Source organism: Mytilus californianus, unplaced genomic scaffold, assembly GCF_021869535.1.
Source record: "Mytilus californianus isolate M0D057914Y unplaced genomic scaffold, xbMytCali1.0.p SCAF_8, whole genome shotgun sequence".
Taxonomy (NCBI): domain Eukaryota; kingdom Metazoa; phylum Mollusca; class Bivalvia; order Mytilida; family Mytilidae; genus Mytilus; species Mytilus californianus.
Genome location: NW_026262734.1, coordinates 110,168,247 through 110,189,546, shown reverse-complemented (window position 1 = coordinate 110,189,546; position 21,300 = coordinate 110,168,247). Strand labels below are relative to the sequence as shown.

Genomic DNA, 21,300 nt, shown 5'->3' with positions numbered 1-21,300 from the left:
ACACAAATGAACAGTCATATATGCGTGAATATGTATATGGACAAAAGAGAGGATAATTTATAATCAAATAATCCATTCAATTATAAATCGACATTTACATTTATACATTTATAAGACTGATAATCATTTATGAAACGGAGTGTCTATTGTTCCGGCTAGCCGGAAGAATAGTTAAAAATCTCTATTTTTCCGGCCTTCCGTTTGCACATCATTTTCAATATCAACAACAGTGTCATGTGGCACGGAAAGTGTCCCGGATGAGGTGTCGGATTGCAAACGCGCGTATGCAATGGATGTTTTGAGAATTGGAGATCGGAATTATATTTAAAGATGTTCTTAAGAAAATTAGAGAAAATGTGATTGCTTATAAAGCATTTCTTTGGGACAGACTCCAGAGCAATAGCGTGTGCACGTAAATTGAGAGGAATAAAGCGTGAAATCAAACTGAAATTGCTGATTTACCCTATTACGTTTACCTGTATCAATGCAGGCAAAACGCAGAAAAACAATTCACCAGAAAACCACTAAATCAATTATACTTGGATGCATTATTTCTAAGTTCTACTACAACAGAGATATATGAATATGCACTGATATGCCTGAACTGAGAATAGTATACCAGACATGCCAGAGTTGGGGTATAACCCCCCTTTTTATTTCGTTCTGTTTTATTTATTTTTCTCAATAAAAAAAATCTTATATTTTGCTATCATAAACTAATCCTAACTCTGGGGACAATTTACATATGCCTACCCCTCTCTCTTATTTCTTTGTGTTAAAAATCACCGAACATTTATAAAATTTTTAAATAAAACTTGGCCGTGAAAAATCGTGCAAAAATCATTTGACGTGGAACCAAACTTCAAGGTCATAAATCTATGGCTCGACTCCTAACCTTGCAGGAAATTCATAGGTAGAATATTAAAAGTGGAGAGGCATTGATGTCTATTCCTCCGGATGGCCGGAAGAATAGACATTTTTTCTATTTTTCCGGCTAGCCGGAAGAATAGCCACTGCCTTTATAAAATGATAACTAAGAGAAAGTGTTGAATTGATAAAAACAGAGTAATTTTTTAACCACAAAACCTTGCACGAATCTCCCTGTTTCGTTTTATGTAAATTTATGTTTTATCTAATTTTCTGTATTGTTGTTTGAACACCTCTTCCGACATTTGTTTTATTACATAATTCGTTGAAGATATTTAGGCACTCGTTCAATAATATGTTTACTGTTCATGTTGATTAAGAATAGAAGAGAGACATATAACATATATTTATTATCATACACTAGTTTCTTTTGATGTGCACTTTATATTCTTATTGTAAAAATAAGATTTATTACTACTGACTGGTTTAGTAACGTTTATTGAAATGTCCGAAACCTTGTGTTGGCCTTTGATTCTGGCTATTAATTGCCTATCTCTATCATTTCTTTCTATGTAAAATTGCATCTTACTTGGTAACCATGATGGCGAACGCTGAAATCCTGTATTGTAAACATAATTCCTCAAAGGTCCATTTCCTCCTAAAATAATCAATGGGTTGAGCATGCGTAACAAAACGGAAAGCACCCAAATAGAACGGTTGATGTGAACCGGTGTATGAATATATTGAAACAAAACTCGAAGCATCAAATCAATAAAGACACTAGTTGTTAAAATAACATTGCTTATAGCCGCCCTGATAAATCTGCCAACAAAATCGCCATCCATTCGGTCCATTGTAAATCCTGGTTGTTGTGGAATATGACAGCGATTGTAACATAAATTCACTAAGATGCTTGCATGGCAGCATACGATTATTATGATAAAAAGCACTGGAATAACCCAGAAGATGTGTCTAATTGCAATATGACCGGCATGGAAACAGTAGAACATTGAAAGAGTGTTAGAAATATAGTGAACATGAAATTCAACGTGAATCCCCATACAGTAGAGAAAAGTTGGAAAACCACATAACAACATATAAAGAATTGTTTTCTTGACACTGAAAAATCGTAAATGCTTAAACGGGAATTTTGTATACATTACTTTCTCAACCGTCATAACTGTTAAACATAGAAAATTAAATATTCCAAAGAATGCATTTAGAAATGCATCAATCTCGCCAACATATTTGTGAATCCATAATCTTTCCTTTATCAGTACAACAAAAGCAAAAATGGCATGGTGGAAAATAAGAACCAAATCACTTACTAAAAACACAAAAATTGCCGCATTAGCTGGTGTCTGTAACTGGTCTTTTGAAATGATTTCACGAAATATTCGAAAATCCAATACCATTCTGAAATATATCTCTAAACTGAACAGTAGAATTTGTAGTATTTTAGAAAGTAAAAACTTGTCAAACGGTTCACCCTCCAGCAGAAAATAAATTTCCTCTGATCCTTCGTGTGTAAGTTCGGTAAGATTGGTACACTGTCCCATAGTTCTTTAACATGCTATGCAATGTATATCACTGCTGTCACATACTTCTTTAACATGCTATACAATGCCTATCACTGATTCATACAATGTATCTCACTGAATCATACAATGTATATCACTGAATCATACAATGTCTGTATCACTGAATCACTCTTTATTTCTGAAACTTTTATAAACAATTCTACTTAACACCAATTTCTTCGTTATTTATATATCCTCCTCTTTACATAACGTAAACACTTTCAATTTAATTAGTATTTTCACTGCGTCTTGAAACAATTTCTTATCATGTAAAGATGAAGGTGCATTCACCGATATTTGTCGAATATTAAGCTGCTTGTAGATTCTGATAACGTTGTGTATTGGTAGATCTACAATGTAACTTTATCTAGACGTACTGATTAATCATTATGTATATTCTTTGGCAGAATTATCCAAACCATTTCGCCTTCTGTATTTTTATTGCAATCATCATCTATTCTTATCACACCAGACTATGAGTATTTAATCAAAGAATGCAGCATATTTGTGTGAAAGTAAGAATGTTTGGACAGTTATTTTGTTCGTAATTATTTTTATGTGCTAGTTACAACTGTCATCGATGATTGACATCAACACACATGTGTAAATTATTTGTAGATATTGTGCACATGATAATTGAATTTGTCACACTGTCATTGGCTAATTAGGTGATTGAGATATATACACATGTGTGTATGACATTTGTAGATGTTGTGCAAATGATAATTTGATTTGTCACGGTGTGATTGACAGATTAGATGATTGAAAACCTCACGCAAATTATCATATCCTTGTATACACGTTAACATGTAAATAAAATATATAATTCAGCAGGAAAACCCATGAATTGTTGGACTTTGCTTATTCCTATCTACCCAGTGGCCAAAAGTTCAAATTAGTTTATATTGATTTAAACCAGATTATGACTTTCAATGAACTGTAGACATTCATTGATGCAAGTAATATTTGTACAGTACACAACAAAAAATTGTGACCCTTTATAAACCAAAAGCACGAAGAAGAGCCGCACAGGCTCACTTTTGAACTGTACGTATGTCTGTTAATTATCTGAATGAACACAACATACTTTCATACAAAACATTAGATATAATTAACTGACTAAGAGGTAAAACTCGTCATTATTTAATACATTAAAAGAAAGTAATTGTGCCAGTTTACTATCATTACCATCTATTAAGTGAGAGGAAATCGACTTTATGCTTTAAACTTAAACATCTAAGTGGTTCTGGAACGAACCAATCATATCCTAAGTGTTATAAATTATCAAGTAATATCAATGAAAATATAAGGAAGAACTAGTATATAAACCAAAGAGTTCATTTATTCCATTCAGCCTTAATCGATGCTTAAATTTATTCATTTCAAAACGGTAAGAATGATTTTGGTCTCTTCTTTCCTTGTATACGTACTTGCAAAGACCGCAAAGTGCAAATATTTATTACAATTCTTTTGAATATCAGGACATATCGGGATTATCGATATTTTCACTAAGATTCCATCCCATTTAGACATGCTTATGAGTAACGTAAGTATCATGGTTTGTGATTAATAAATAATTTGATGGTTTTCAAGCATACATGTATATATATATATATATATATATATATATATATATATATATATAATTCGTCTAAATAACAGCCAAATAATGTTAGATCTTTCGCAATTTTTTGTTCTTCCCTGGCCGGGATTCGAACTCATGCTACTGAGATATCGTGGCACCAAATCGCCTGGCACTATGCCCGGCGCGCTAGACCACTTGACCACCTATATATATATATTCACTTAATTTTTTAAATAGATTTTCAAAAGTGTATTCTCACAATTTTAAAAGCGCATAGCGCCTTGTCTTATTTTTCAAAAGGCCTAGGATAAACGACCGAATATGTTCAAAATCTTTTACATGCTGTTGGAGATTGATGAAAACTATGCATTATAGTTTTCATTCAACTAGATTGAATTGTTGCTGCAAGGAGTTTCGTACGTGGAGAAAGAGCGTGACACTCACTCTGCACGGAGCTTGGATTAACGTCCCCGACTCCGACTGGACGTGACTACGTATTTAAATATCCTGTAGGACCAAATGAACGCCCCACACCATCTTAGCAACTTTTTTTCTGTTGGACGTGAAAAGTCAAATGATGGCTATATTTCTATTCCACAAGTTGTTGGACTTTGAAGAACGTACAGTATCAATATCAATGAGCGGAACATTTTTGAAATTCCATAATTTATAGTTTGAATCAAAACTAAAATGTTCCATTTGCTATTCTTCATCGAAATTATTTGTAGACATTTTCGGGGAATTGCACAAGGTTGTGTCTTACTGTACGGGGTTAAACTTTACTGTAAGAAAACTACTGTGAGGTACAGCCACCGATACTAGAATAGGGACGGAATGATTTCATATCAACAAGCTATGCAGTTCAGATACAATTTGTTTATCATGTTTATGATTGTTTTGTTTTTATTTTTGATTCTGTTATATGAAATATACCGTTGTATTAGCTTGAATTGCTTTTCCTTATTTATTGAATGGTTTTTAGTGTATATTTTGTTAGTTTATTAACAGAGGATAGTAAAATGTGGGGATTGAAAAGTTTAATCCCCTGCTGTCGTTTACGTACACCCCACTTTTGGTTATTTGTGTCGTTCGGTTGCTGTCTCCTATCTTCTATTTCTGTACTTCAACCCACAATAAATCTACGGGTAGGAGAAGAACAACTTCTAAAGACATTCAGTGACACTTGTTTCTGGTAAGTTGTACGAATAAAAGAGATGAGATGAAAACGTAGACGAGACAGCAACAAAACGACAAAAATGACCAAAAGATATTTATCGTGCAGCAAACAGTCTCCAACAATAGACAGGTGTCCATACAATATATCAAACTTTTAAAAATCTTCACGAATCTATAAAGGAGAGGCGGAAGATACCAAAAGGAACATCCAAACTCATAAGTCGAAGTCAAACTGACAACAGAATGGCAAAACAACACCGACGGAAAGACAAACGACAGTCTACAAAACACAACATAGAAAAGTAAAGACTGAGCAGCACGAACCCGACTAAATAAATATGTTCCAGTAGGTATTTAAACCTTGCTTACTCATTTTGTCCCAGTATATATATGTGAAACAAATCAAGGGACATTTCCTCTATTTCTTTTAGAGGTAAACTTAGGTCACGGCTCCGAAAGGGTTTAAAATGTGAAGAAATTAAACAATAAAAAAATCGAGAACTAAATTAAAGTCTCGAAATAGCAAAAACGTTAATATGAAACAGAATGTAAACACTGATGAGGATATTTACTTGGCACAGGCATAGGCCGTTAGTTTTCTCGTTTGAATTGTTTTACATTTGTCATTTAGGGGCCTTTTATAGCTGACTATGCTTTGCTCATTGTTGAAGGCCGTACGGTGACAAATAGTTGTTAATTTCTGTGTCATTTGGTCTCTTGGGAAGAAGAGTCTCATTGGCAATCATACCACATCTTCTTTTGTATATAGTCACATGCATATAATATAACTATTAACATTTTGATTCAGTTAGCTTAATTTTGATATATTTTTTTTAATTTCCAATTCATATACATATACTGTAGGATACAGTGCAGTATGAAATTGACTGTCTACAATGTAGTACTATGATGATAGAAAAAAATTTTCAACAAGCTATGCGAACAAATTAAACCTAGGACGCATCCTTCACTTTTACAATAATATCAACATTTCAATTATCCAGGAAATCACATATAGGCGGAAGCGGAAATGAAGACTTCACTAGTTATTGTTTTATTGGTGATAGGTAACGTATTTAAACTTATTGAGGAAACAACAAGTGACAGATTTGTATTCATATATTTGACCTTTGGGCTAAAATGAAAAGATACATATCTACAATAGACATCAATTTGAACATGATATAAAAATCAAATGTGAAAATAGCGGAAAAAATAAATAAACAAATTTGTTGATTATGTACCTCCTTATGTATTTATACATATCTGTCTTCTAAATTGTATTTAAACTGGGGATACGATACCAATGGCGAAATAAAAAAGCATACTTGGAAGAAAAACAAACAACAAGGACAAAAGAAAAAAAAATTCGAACAGACAACAATCACAAAACACTACACAGATAACTAAATATTGAGAAGCATGAAACCAACCAAAAATCAGAAGAATGAGATGCTTCAGAAAGGTAATACGTTCCTGCTGCAGTTGGTTCTGTGCCTTCCCAATTCACGACTGAGCCACAAAAGGAATTCAAATTCTAGATTTTCGATACATTGCACTTTGATTTAAAACTGTTGAATATAATTTTGATGAAAGAAAGTACAAGAACTTATATATAAAATAAATAACCATATATTTTGTTTCAGTACGTAAAATTGAGGGTATGGAGAATATATACCTAAACGTTACGGAAGGTGCTACGGCAGTCCTTAAGTGTCCAACTAAACCGGTGTACACTTGGTCGGATGCACAAACTAACGATATCTATACTCTTAACGATGGAATCAATCAGGAATTGAATATTTCTCAGAAAATGTCTCTCGATAATGATAGAAACCTCTTAATAAACGACTTTAGAAAAGATGAGGTGAGGACTTATCGGTGCTCTACTGACGATAAGGGCATTCCAGTTTGGTACGACTTCAACATTAGATTAATATGCAAGTAATTTTAAATATTAACTTCTGAAAAAGTTATCAAAGTAAAAGTCAATACAAATACTGCATTACTGTTGACATTGAAGGGCGGAGATAGGTACTAGCAAATTGAATAAGACTACAGTTAAAATTACTTGATAGAAGAAATAGGTTACACTGGAAGGCTTCCTGTTAATGTTTCCATTGGTTGCCCGAAAAAAAACCCAACTTTTTATATATAATGACAAACATACCAACTACTTCCGTAACAGTGAAAAGTATATTAAAATGAAATGTTTTAGCAACATGTTTTCATGGAAATCATGAATGAACAGAATTTGACCTAAAAACTACGTCCTAAACAATTTTGATGACATACTTTAAAAAAGGAAACCGATTTTCCCACGAAGTTGTTTTAAAATAGTTCATGAAGAGGAGTCAATTCAAAATTATGATCACCTACTTTACATGTATGCATGTGTAAAATTATCAAAACCTTAAGTTTCAATGGTCTAATTGTTTATATTTCAGTTAAGCCAATATTTTATAAAAATGACAGAAATATTACACTACACTCAGTTGTTGGAAATGTAACCAATATTTCGCTAGATGTGAACAGCTATCCCGCTCCAACTGTATCATGGGGTACCGGAAATGGTGGAACACTTGGGAACTGGAAAATTTCGACCTGGTCAAACACAACCTCAATCCATCGTTTAACATCGTCTGTGTTTTTAACAGCACGTGACCAATTTGGCTTATATCGAGCTGTAATTAGAAATTCAGAGGGCAGTATAGACATATGCATTAGATTTGTTCAAGGTAATAAATAAGCATAATTACACATTACATGTCATGATTAAGAAAATGAAAACAAATAGATTTTGTTAGCATTGTCAATGGTCAAAACATTTTTTTTAATGTTTATAATAGATTATTATAAATGAACCATGCATACGTTTCATCTGTCTCGATCCATCCGTAATGCTTGCAAACAATTACACGATTTTGACCACGTGTAGCGTCCTATTTGAATACTGCTTCAATACACCATGATCTGATATAGAGTTTCTTCGATACTTTTAGTCTTATTTACCCAGCCTTTGTAAATGACTGTGTGTCAGTGTTTTTTTCTTCCAATTGAAATTGTTTTTACTTTATGTCTGTTGCACCTTTTAAACTTACCAGAAACCAATTGGCACGTTTATGCCTTATGTCATCTGTATTATCATTGGCAATCATTCCTCGTCTCCCTATCTTTATATTGTACATCCTCATCCTTTGGTCTTTGTTAGATACCGGCATTTTTGTCTCATTAGCAATCATTCCTAGCCTTATTTTTATATTGTATATCCTCATCCTTAAGTCTCTGTTAGGTAGTTGCTTCATTGGCAATCACTCCACATCTCCTTATTTTCATATTTGGACAGGAACAGGAACTTATGGCTAGAATATATATATATATATGTCGGGCATAGTGCAAGGCGATTTGGTGCCACGATATCTCAGTAGCATGAGTTCGAATCCCGGCCAGGGAAGAACAAAAAATTTGCTTCCGCAAATTTACAGATCTAACATTGTTGGGCTGTTGTTTAGACGAATTATATATATATATATATATGTGAATGTAAATTTTATATCCATTTCAGAAAACCTAGTTGATGTGCAACCAAAACATGTTGTATGTAATACCACACAGACAGTCAAATTAAGGTGTAAAATCAAAAATGTCGAAAGCTCTTTTCCAACATTCCTTTGGAACCATTACTTAAATGGTGTGCGCATTCGTAGACTGAATGGAGAAGATTATAAAAACCTTTCAGTTCTTTCTATAACGTACTGTAGTTATCAAGATGTTGGTTATTATACTTGCACGGTAACATGCAACGGTAGAAATATGACGTCAACCGCTTACGTCATAGTTCAAGGTAAGATAAGATACACTAGCTTCTTACGTACAACCGAGATTAAAAATTCCATTCGCACGTGCTTGTTAAATGTAGTTTTGAAAGAAATGCCCCTGTTGGAAAACTGAAGTCATCTAACGTTATGATAAGTTGGTTCCGCCCATCATTACAGATCCTGGGATAAATCCTGTTTTAACTTATAATATGTCGGAATTAAATTTTAGAATTCGGAAAATAGAAACGTAAATAAAGGCAACACTGAGTAGTATACCGCTGTTCAATAGTCATAAATCGACAAATCGTAAAAGAGATGCGGAAGATTCAAAGGATAATTCAAAATCATAAGTCAAAGACAAACTGACAGCGCCATTGCAAAAAACAAAAAGACTGAGGGTGGTCTCAGGGGCTTCAGAACGCAAAACACTACACTGACAACTTAAGACTGAGGGGTGGTCTCAGGGACTCCGGAAGTCAAACACACAACTGGCAACTAAGGACTGAGGGGGGGGGGGGGGGGGGGGGGGGGGTCTCAGGGGTCCCGGAAGGCAAAACACACCACTGGCAAGTAAAGACTGAGGGGGTCATAGGGACTCCGGAAGGCAAAACACACCACTGGCAACTATAGACTAAGGGGTGGTCTCTGGGACTCCGGAAGGCAAATCACATCACTGGCAACTAAAGACTGAGGGTGGTCTCATGGGATTCGGAACGCAAAACACACCACTGGCAACTAAAGACTGAGGGGTGGTCTCAGGGGCTCCGGAAGGCAAAACACTCAACTAAAGACTGAGGGGTGGTCTCAGGGACTCCGGAAGGCAAAACACACCACTGACAACTAAAGATTGAGGGTGGTCTCAGGGACTCCGGAAGGCAAAACACACAATTGTCAACTTAAAACTGGGGAGGGGGGTCTCAGGGGCTCCGGAAGACAAAACAGACCACTGGCAACTAAAGACTGAGGGGTGGTCTCAGGGACTCCGGAAGGCAAAACACACCACTGGCAACTTAAGACTGAGGGTTGGTCACAGGGACTCCGGAATGCAAAACAACCCACTGGCAACTAAAGACTTAGTGGTGGTCTCAGGGACTCCGGAAAGCAAAACACACCACTGACAACTAAAGACTGAGGGGTGGTCTCAGGGACTCCGGAAGGCAAAACCCACCACCGGCAACTAAAGACTTAGGGATGGTCTCAGGGACTCCGGAATGCAAAACACACCACTGACAACTAAAGACTGAGGGGTGGTCTCAGGGACTCCGGAAGGCAAAACACACCACTGGCAACTAAAGACTGAGGGGTGGTCTCAGGGACTCCGGAATGCAAAACACACCAATGGCAACTTAAGACTAAGGGGTGGTCTCGGGGGCTTCGGAAGGCAAAACACTACGCTGACAACTAAAGACTGAGAGGTGGTCTAAGGGGCACCGGAATGATACGCAGATCATGCAACCGGCATGTAATAAACAGTAACATGTTGAAAATATTTTAATGTGTACTCTGTTTTAATACAATATGTTGAAATAATGGCCTTATACATATCGGTTTATTAATGCACTGATGATATTTTTTTTTAATACAGATAAAAGTTACTTCTAAACTATAATGAAAACTACAGTCTATAGTATATGCAGTCCATGTGGTTTTATTTGGTTCTTTACTTGCAGGAGCACCTGTAATAATCAAACAAGACGTGATTGCAGATTCATCAAATGTTACACTGTCTGTCACTTATATTTCGGAACCACCATTGATGTATGTTATATGGTATATTAACGACGAGAACGTAAATGAAAGCAATTCTAGTAACCATAGCGACATATTTATACAAAACATCAAAGTAAATGTTCCTGTGAACTACCACAAAACACCAATAACCAGGAATGTCCACCAGAGTAAGCTGTCATTCAGCCGAGCCGTAGTTTCGCATATGGATACTATCAGCTGTCATTTAAAAAACTTCATAGGAAGCAGAGAACCATTATTTGAAGCAAACATGTTAACCATATCTATAAATGATAAAGAAAATTTAATAAGTAATATAAAATACGTAAATCCAACTGAATTAGAATCGATACGTGATGATATAACAGTTTCTTCAGATTTGAACGAACTTGATAATGAACAAGGTATATAAAATTATGTAATAATAATAAAATCTTATGACATTTTCAAATCGTTTGGCAAGACTCTTGAAAAATGCTGTATAGCTTTAAAATCAAATTAAGACTTGTACAAAATTCCACATATCAAAAAATTAGAGTGTGCAACTACAGTCATAAAAAACTCAGATACACATATACATCATATACATTGTATCATATTGAAAATTTAATTTGGAAATATTGACTTCATGTAGTCTTTTGGAAAAAGAGTGTGGATAGGTGTGATTTCTGGGTACTTTGAGCTTACATTCAGTAACTTTGAGCTAACTTTAGGTTCCTGAGAGTGAACAATAATTAATGACTTTTTCTAATTGTTATACGGCTTAGGTAAATTGAATCTTTACCAGGGGGTAAAAAAAAACCATGGTGATTGGAATATATTTAACATTTTATAAACAGTAAATTTTCAGAAAAAGAACATAATTTTACTTGCTAACACTCCACTCTTAAAGACAACCGATTATACACTAACTTATGATAAGCATTCAATTTTAACATGCTTTTTTATTGTATTGTTATGAGGGAAATCATTCTATAAATATGTGTTGCGTCATTTTGATTGATTGATTGATTGATTGATTGATTGATTATTGATTGCTTTACGTCCAGTTGCAAATATTTCATGCATGTTCAGGACGAGAACAAATTAACAATAAATACAAAAGGTAGGTCTTGTAATTAAAGCCGGGATAAGGTAGAGGAAATTTCGGCTGACACTATAAAATGAGAGTTTATTGGATAGGGACAGAAATTTGGTCTTTCAACGGACCCCGTCATTTCGAAATTAGGTTTTCTACAACGAAGAAACAAAAGAAAAGTAGTCAATTAATTTTGTTTATTAAAAGTTCCGAATTTTTTGTTTCCGTCTTTTTTTCAGCTGGTGTATCCATGAACAAATCAATATTTATTTATTTGGCAGTTATGTGTGCTGGTGTTTTAACTACCATTATTATTGTCGTTGCAATAGTCAGGAAATATGGTAAACGGAAATTGTCAGGTAGGTTTTATTTTCGCTAATCAACAATCAACTTTCTTTTATATATTTATCAATGCCAACGAAAGGGCACTTCGGCAATATTAATATTTTGGCCACCTTGTTTTTTTTTCTTTCTTTAAGTGCAAGTTCAAGGGACTTAACTTCACGTCCTCAGAGAGTGAAATATACGAGGGTCTGGAAAGGGGGGTTCCTTCATTTCTCAATTGGTTTTTTTATTCTCTGTCCTTTATTTTCTAGCAGCCAAGTATTCTCTAATGTCTTTTTTTTTATTTTTCTATATTCTCTATTTTTTCCCTATATTTTGAATCTCTGTTCTGTAAACCCCATCCAGACCTTCATATAATTAATATAATTTCTATTTCTTGCTGGATGTAACATCAAAAATAAAAACAAAATCGCAAGAACTTAAAATATTACACGTAAGAGTACAGAGATAACGGTCGTATCAAGGCGGAGATTGAAAAGTAACATCACATGACAGTTTTCTTATGCACCTTCGACAATGAGACAAACCCATAAGGCATAGTCAGATATAAAAGACCCCGAAATGACAAATGTAAAACAATTCTAATGAGAAAACTAACGGCCTAATTTAAGAACAAAACAATAAACGAAAAACAATTCTGATTTACAGCAACAAACAACAGCCACTAAATTACAGGCTCATGACTTGGGACAGAAACATACATTAGGTGGCGGGGTTAAAATAGCTTGTCCCCCTAACCTGGGATAGTGGTGTAACAATACAACAAAGGAACCAACTATAAAAAATAGTTGAAAAGGGCTGAACTCATCAGATCGATACAAAGCAGAAAGACCTATAACAAAAACACAGATCGGAAGTTGCAGGGTATTTATACATCCCCACAACAAAAAAGACACTAAGTACAGATCTGAGAGCACTCGCAGTTACTGACAACTAGTTTGAAGCCAATGAAAACTAATAAAAAGTCGTGCATCTAAGACTAAGCTTATTTGAATATTTAAAAACAAACATGAAACTAATTCCTTCCAACAGCTTAGTTTTCGTATGTCTCTAGTCGATGTAGTCAAGGAACCAAACCATATATAAAGATAATAAATATACTGTTTAATTTCAGTTGACCTTACACCTAGCAACAGAACCTTAGCTAACAGGTGACTAATTTAATTTTTAATTTTACTGATTAATCAGGTAGCATGAGGATATACAAATTGTTGCTGCCATTTAAATCGCAAATGGTCGGTGTGAATTTTTATTTGAAAAGGCTTACTACACTGGCAACACAACGGGTGCCACATATGGAGCTGGATCTGCTAACCTTGCCGGAGCACATGAGATTACCCCCAGTTTTTGGTGTTTCTTAGTCTTTAGTTTTCTATGAATATGTTGTGTTTTGTGTACTATTGTTTTTCTGTTGGTAATTTTCTTGTTTAGCCATGGCGTTGTCAGTTTATTTTCGACTTATGAGTTTGAATGTCGCTCTGGTATCTTTCGCCTCTCTTTTACGCTTATCTTCCTTATGTAGAACGAATAGAAGTTCAAATGAATACATTTTGTATGTTATTTTGTCTTGTGGTTATGCATGACTTTTAAGGCAATGAAAAAAATAAGAATCATCTTTCGATTTATTCTAAAGTGTTAAAGACTTTGCATGCAGCAGAAAATATGACTGTTACCATCTAATCCGAAAATTACTTTAGATGATCAGTTAAATTGTTTTGTAGTGAATTTTCTATCTATCTCAACTTGGTTTAGTTTTAACTGTTATTTTTATACCAGACAAAACTTTGTTATAACACCAGTGGCTGTGCATCATTTGATCAATAATCTGTGTATTGTGCTATTATTTGTTGTTTCATCTCCCTTAAAAAGCTTCATGACTGGTGATACTAAGCTTGAAAACGTATCATCACACATTGTAACGTTGCTGATAAATTATCCTCAAACATTTTGACGTAGCTGGACCGCGATACAAGAATTACGGAGTGACTGGGATGTGCGATATTGGCAAATGGGAGGACATTAAAGCCAAGTACAAAAAGATCATAATGCGTAATTCATTTCGTAGTGTAGTGTTCACCTGTTCGCATATGATTTGAGTTTGTTTTATATATATATTACGACTAAATACTAGTAACTTATCTTGCACCTACAAATATTTTAAAGAATTAATTCTAGTTTAAAGGGTCTTTTTTACGATCTTGTAATGACCTATTGTTAAAGGTTTTAGGGGGAAGGGATTCATTCTTGAAACAAATCTTGATCCCCTTTCCCAAACCCTTTTCAAAGTATCTCCTGCTGTTCTAATACCGGTCTTTTACCTTTAAGATATACACACTTCATAGATAATTAGTATTTTACATATTTCCACCAATACCGTAAAAATATAAATTCCAATTTTAGACAAATTGAATATCCTGAAGAAGATGACGCTTCGGAAACTCTTAATCAATCGCAGTATGCGGAGATAGATGATGTATCTTACCATTCTGTAACATGGAGGGATTATTCACTAGACAATGTACAGGAGTATATAGAAATGAACGTTGTCGTCAACAATGATCCCATATATCTCAACCCACAGTGCTATGAGGACATCCGGGACTCATTGAGAGAACTTCATGCATATGATTGTACGAAAACAAATGTGACCGACATAAAACAGGCAGCAATTTGAACGTATCGATGTAAATATTTTGGTTTAAACACGTGGGTTCAAAATATACATGTCAATGCGATTTTAATTTTCAATACTATTCATTAAATTTACTTCGTTTTTTTTTTCATTCTTTTATATGTTTAATGCATTCTGTGTGCTTTTAGTTATGCAAGTTATCTTATTCAATTAACTTTGTGTCAGTAATGATCACTCAGCATATGTACTTTTAATGCTGTTTATATATACATATATACCTGCAAAAAAAATGGATTTTTCTTACCCTTTACTAAACTCATCTTATATTGTAAACTTATTGACTGGGTATGAGTGGAATAGTAAGCTTATTGTCCCATGAGACGTAGCCGAGGGCAGTAGTTGTATCCGAGGGGACAATAAACTTACCATTCCACGAATATCCAGTCAGCAAGTGTTTTATTATACCGAAAGAGACAACAGACAAAAATTGTCGGGGATAAATCAACTATCGTAATATAAAAAGCAGAAACCCAACTAAACTGTACTTAATAAATATTCTGAAATGCTATGGCTACGTCCTGCACCGACGTCATCTCTGACTAGATACAATAGGTAAAACGCGACGTCGTTACTCTCGCGGTATTTTCAACATCCTCCAATCCCGTAGCTGCATTTGAAATTCCGCGAAATATAAGGACGCTTTCGGTCAAATAGTTTCATCGAGGGCAAATAGTTGGAAACTCTTTACCGGTCTAATAGTTCAACACTTGCAATTAGAAAAATAGTGAAAATATGGCGTACTTATTCTATATAGAAAATGATAACTGAGGTATAATAAACGAAGATAACGTTGTTTATTCCTTACTTTGTTACGGACTAGAAATTTATGGACAGTCATTATGAGAAAAAAAAAAAAGACAAAAACGTATAAAAAACACAGCTGTTAATTTCTGTGTTATTTGGTCTCTTGTGAAGAGTTGTCTCATTGGCAATCATATCACATCTTCTTTTTTATATATACTAAACATACTAGGTGCATTTGGGAAATATACTGTTTTTCCTTCCACATATATATTTCAGCCATAAAACTATTTACTATGATAAAGCTACTAGTATTTTATTCTTAAAAAAAACTTAATTATCAAGCTGCGTTAGTAGATATGAAAGATGTGGTATGCTTGCCAATGAGACAATATTCAACAAGAGACCAATTGACACAGAAATTAACAACTATAGGTCACCGTACGGCCTTCAACCATGATTACAATGTATAACCCATACCACATAGTCAGCTATAAAAGGCCCAGAAATGACTAAATTAAATGTAAAACAATTCAAACGAGAAAATTAACATCTGGATTTATGTACAAAATAATGAAAAACAAATATGATATACAGCAACAAACGACAACCACTGGATCCTGACTTGGGACAGGCACATAATAGAATAACTTTATTTAAAGGGTCGATAAGTTTACCCGGATTGTATTTAAGGACAGTAATGTACAATCAAGTTTTCGAAACAAATCTTTAAATCTATCGAAGAATTTAGTAAAGTGTTAAGAAATTTGTTGTAACAATATCCCTGACTTACTAATTTACCAGTAATACAAAGATTACGTTCATTGAAATCCAAAACGTCGCCACAGACACGGGCATAGCGAGCGAGTTGTGATATATTAACAACGTAAGATGGTGCCAAAGGAACATCTCCGTCCAAAAATGGATATGTCAGTTTGTCTCATAGTGGTGTAATGGAAAGACTACAAGTTAAGAAGCGTCTAGAAGCTTCAGATATACAAGAAAAATGGTCGAGTGTGTGTGTGATAAATGAGACAGGAAGAACCAGTTCTGGAGTAGTTAAGTTCATTTTTGATTTTTAATCGCCCTTCTTTTAAAACTTTTTTTTTCTTCAAAAATTTGCTCTAACTATGATAAACCGGTCTATAATAACTACATGTTAATTTTTGGTACGATTAATTCATTGATTTTAAACAAAGTTTTCAAAAAGGAAAGAGGGTTCATCCAAAAATGTCTAACGACAATTCGATACAGGAAAGGAATCACTTCGGAAATTGAACGGATCTAGCATCATCTCCTGAGAAGAGGGCTATAAAAAATGTTCTTTGAAAGTAAAGCACCCGTCTAATTTACACAGTCTACATGTGTTACAACTATGCAGAAAGAGTTTGAAATTTTGAATTGAAAAAATTATTTTTCAAGAATATTTACCATAAGGTTTAAAATTAAGGCTGTTAGATGTCGTGACTTTCCCCAGGAGAACCGCTATATACAGTTACATATGTTTGATATATAATTAAGAGTGACATACTTTTTTCTTCTCCCATCAAGCAGTACAACTTATGCTGGAAGAGGAGGGCGTCGTCCGTTTTGCTGTGCGGGATGTATGAATACGCATATATATATGTTATATCAGATGCTTCGTGTAGGGACATTGACAAAATGTATGTCCCTTTTCGTCATACCATCATTTTCCAGTTGCTATCTAAATTACTGGCCCTCATCTTGTCGACCCATTTTACAGAAAGTACTGATTGGATTTATTGTAAAGACTATATTCGTCCTGAATATTTATAAAATATTAGCAACCTGACCCAAATCAACAACAAAAAAGGTGTATGAATAAATAAACCCCTTTGAAAATCACATTTAATGGTGATTCGTTTGAAAATCTATAAAATAGATCCAGAACATCTTGGAAAGTGATTCGTTAACGTTGAACTTATATTTGTTTTTATCTGAAACATCCACCAAATTTTACGGAATAAGATCTAGTTTTGAGAAATTTCGTGAGCGTACGGAAAAATTGCGCATATAATTTCTAAAGAAGTGAGGTTAAAATCTTTTGGCTTGTAAAAATGTTCCTTTCTCACAATAGATATGTGATCTCGCAAGCATGTTTTTGAAGCAAATCCATGTTTGTTAAATTTCAAAAGACCATGATATGTAGGGTATACATTAGTAAGACAGCAACCCAAAAGAAAAAAAAAAACAAAAAAAAACCCCCAAAAAACCCCATTAAAAACAAAAAGACATTTATAGGTGAGCATAATTATAGCCTTATCCAAAATAGGTTTCCATTTATAAGTAAATAAGGCGAAAACAGTGGTACGATATTCAATAAGACAAACTATCTATAAAGACCAAAATGACAAAGACGTAAACAAATACAGGTTACAATATATACGCCCCATAAAATGAACAAAATTGATACTGTATAGTGATCTACATTTGTACAAAAGACCCAAGTATGACAGAATGAGAAAGAATTTAAAAGAGAAAAAAACGACCTTTATGGACCAAAATAAATATCATGGCAGACAGCATGTCATTGAACAGTTTATCAGACCATGTCTTAATTTTATAGCCGACTTTATGGTATGGGTTTAGCTCATTGTTGAAGGCCGTACGGTTGCCTATAATTGCTTACATCCACTTCATTTGAACTTTGGTGGATAGTTGTCTCATTGGCAATCATACCACATTTCCTTTTTTTACACTTATATAAACGAAGAAAAAGCATAATAACTAGGTTGAAGAGATAATCATTGAAACTACGTGAGATCTAGAGGAAATAACAATAATGCAAAACACATATTAACACAATACACATGTAAATCGACACTATTTTTAAGAACTTATATAAACAAAACTATTCTGATCCTAAGGAACAGGTTGTCTTATGATGTGGTATATGGTTTGTATTTTTCATAGAGTAAATTTGAGAATTTTGTAAGATTGATTTATTTGAGATTGTTTTTAGATAGGAATAGACATTGGCGGATTCAAGGAGTAAAGGGGTTGGGGGGGGGGCATACGCGCCCCCTCCCCCCTCCCGTTTGCCTTTAAAACATCCTGGATTCACCCCTGATAGAGGTCCTTGTATCTATTTTCTGTATCCCATTCTAAACTCGTTCCGCAGTTTTGTCAACGGCGAGTTATTTCCCTTTATTTCGAAAATTATAATGTATATCACCGTGCATTCTTGTTGAGGTTGATTTGTTGTTTACTTAATTGTATACTTTTTCATATTGTTAGCATAAATTCGTTTTATTTTTCATTACCCTGTATTCCCCTACAAAACATCAAATCCACAACGAAACACATCATCTTTTTATCAGTGGTATTTTTTTTAACATTTCTTGCCAAAGCTAATTTAGAAGTAGTTTCATCCAATAATAATACAATCTGTTGACATTTTTGTTATTAGGTATTTTCTGTCTGCTTTTAAGGCTGCATTTTATTTCACAGTCACGTAATTGTCATAAGAGTTGCCAGGTTGAACATGTTGAAGAAAATCAACTCTAAGACATTTGGTTTTTTTTTCTGATTTCTGTATTACAAGTCTCAAATACGCACATTTCTTATTTGACCCAACCTTAAAAAACGAATCAAGTTTTTGTATCAAACATTATGGTAAATACTCCGCCCTTTTCTGTCGCCTTGGTTATTTATGCAAACATGCTACTAAACTTCCATACCAGATCAAATCTTTAAATAGACGACAAGACTTTAAGATCTATTTTTGTATAATTGTAGATATTTAAAATTCCTTTGTTAAAAATCCTTCGTTATCATGAAATTTAAAGATATTTATATATATATAGTTGATGACGTAGTGTCGTAAAATACCAATGCTAACCTTATTCTTTTCTTTTTTAAAGTTATTATTGAACTAAAAAGCGAATAGACTTTAAACCTTAAAAAATAGATTTTTCATAATATTAAGGTTGTCTTGGAGTTTTAAAGTTTGTTAAAAAGCGGAAGTCAACGTCACGAGTATAATGTAAATGTGGAAGAAATTTAATTTGTTTGTAAGTAAATGTTTGCAAACTATTGCACTAGACAGTTGAAAGTCACGATTTGTATCCTTTTTTGTAATTTCATAACTCATTAATTTGGTTGCAATTCATTAAATTCATTACACGTAGCTAGGCAAAGGACTAGGTCCAGGGGTCAAAGAAATAGTTTCCGTACTCTTAATAAATTGTCGAATAAATAAATTGTGTACTATGTTTAATGTGGCGTTCAGTTCGCTGCACTACTATACATTATTGTATGGGGGCCAGCTGAACCCTCCTATGGGTGCTAGATTTTCTCGCTGCGTTGAAGACCCGTTGTGGCCTTAGGCTGTTTTCTGCTCTTTGGTCGGGTTGTTGTCTCTTTTACATATTCCCCGTTTCCATTCTCTATTCTTCGATTAGTTTATCAATATCACGAGTATACAGCTATAAAATCAAACTCGTTCTATGACAGATATTTAATGCATTTCTAAACACCAACCCTAAGATGAATGAACCAACGAAATCATTGATTAACTTAAGTAACTTAGCCGGATAAAATTGTAGCCTCGTTTTTTGCATAAGTTACCAATATTTCAACTTAAAATGAATGAAAATGATTGTTTGTCGTAAGGTAAAACATTAGCAATGATTTTGTGTCTATTTTAAGTCACACCCAGAGCCAAGAAGTAACTAGAACAAGTGTTTGTAAATAAGATTGACCTGAGCCATTAACAAGTTAAATCATAACCGGTTGAAAAGAAAAGATAAATGTCTTGGAAACATTATTAAAATAGACCTTAAAAAACAAGTTAGAAACATCTGATGAAAACTTCAATAATATACACAATGATATATGTACTAAAAGGATACTGCAAGAGAGGCGAAAGATAACAGAGTGACATTCAAACGCATAAGTCGAAAATAAACTGACAACACCATGACTCAAAAAGAAAAAGACAAACAGACAAACAATAGAACACAAAACACAACATACAAAACTAAAGACTGAGCAACACGAACCCCAACAAAAACTCGGGGTGATCTCAGGTGCTCATGAAGGGTAGACAGATCCTGCTCCACATGTGGCACCCGTCGTGTTACTCATGATGTTAATACAAACCTGGTAATAAGTCAAATTCGGTATGCACAAAAAACCTCCATTACACTCGGATATATAAATGTCCGAATTAAAAAAGTATAATTATTCTAATGAAAAGCCACAGTTTATCATTAATATGCAGGGGAAAAAAAACCATTTCAATGAACTAAAATACTACAGACTTAATTTCAGTTTTTCTGCTTGTTACGATGTCTTGAAGAAATAGAACAATGCTGCTAGCTATGATATTCTCTTTGTTATTTCGGATTTCAAACTCTGAGGGTGAGTGATCACTATAAAAAATTATATAGGAATAACTGATCTATGAACTCAAATATCTTAAATGATTATATTGCCTGCAATGAAATAATGCAGATTTCCATTCAAAAATAGATGGATAATTTAACATGTGAATTTCTGTATTCTCCTCTAAAGCAATACAATATTTTTCTAGATGTTACATTCTCGAAAATTGCAATCACAGTTGCATGTAAAAATACCTGTATTTGCGCACAGTTTTTTTTATTTACATTTGCACGCATTAATTTTAAGGTAAACATAAATAGAGTGTAGGGGATATGATAAAT

At 34.0% G+C, this 21,300-nt stretch overlaps 1 protein-coding gene across 1 annotated transcript; it reads left to right on the top strand.

Moving 5' to 3' along the window:
- Positions 1-8,783: 8,783 nt before the first annotated feature.
- On the top strand, positions 8,784-14,918 carry LOC127710817 (uncharacterized). The gene is made up of 5 exons (XM_052216779.1): positions 8,784-9,052; positions 10,697-11,158; positions 12,072-12,191; positions 13,292-13,328; positions 14,578-14,918. Exons 1-5 carry the CDS (start codon positions 9,022-9,024, stop codon positions 14,849-14,851), a joined length of 924 nt encoding a protein of 307 aa, XP_052072739.1. The 5' UTR covers positions 8,784-9,021; the 3' UTR covers positions 14,852-14,918.
- The last annotated feature ends 6,382 nt before the right edge of the window (positions 14,919-21,300 follow it).

Bases quoted from the DNA above. Each gene is read 5' to 3' on its own strand.
- LOC127710817 (XM_052216779.1), top strand. From the start codon at position 9,022: ATGACGTCAACCGCTTACGTCATAGTTCAAG. The intron at 11,159-12,071 runs GTATATAAAATT...TCTTTTTTTCAG, and splicing joins CGAACTTGATAATGAACAAG to CTGGTGTATCCATGAACAAA. The intron at 12,192-13,291 runs GTAGGTTTTATT...GTTTAATTTCAG, and splicing joins TGGTAAACGGAAATTGTCAG to TTGACCTTACACCTAGCAAC.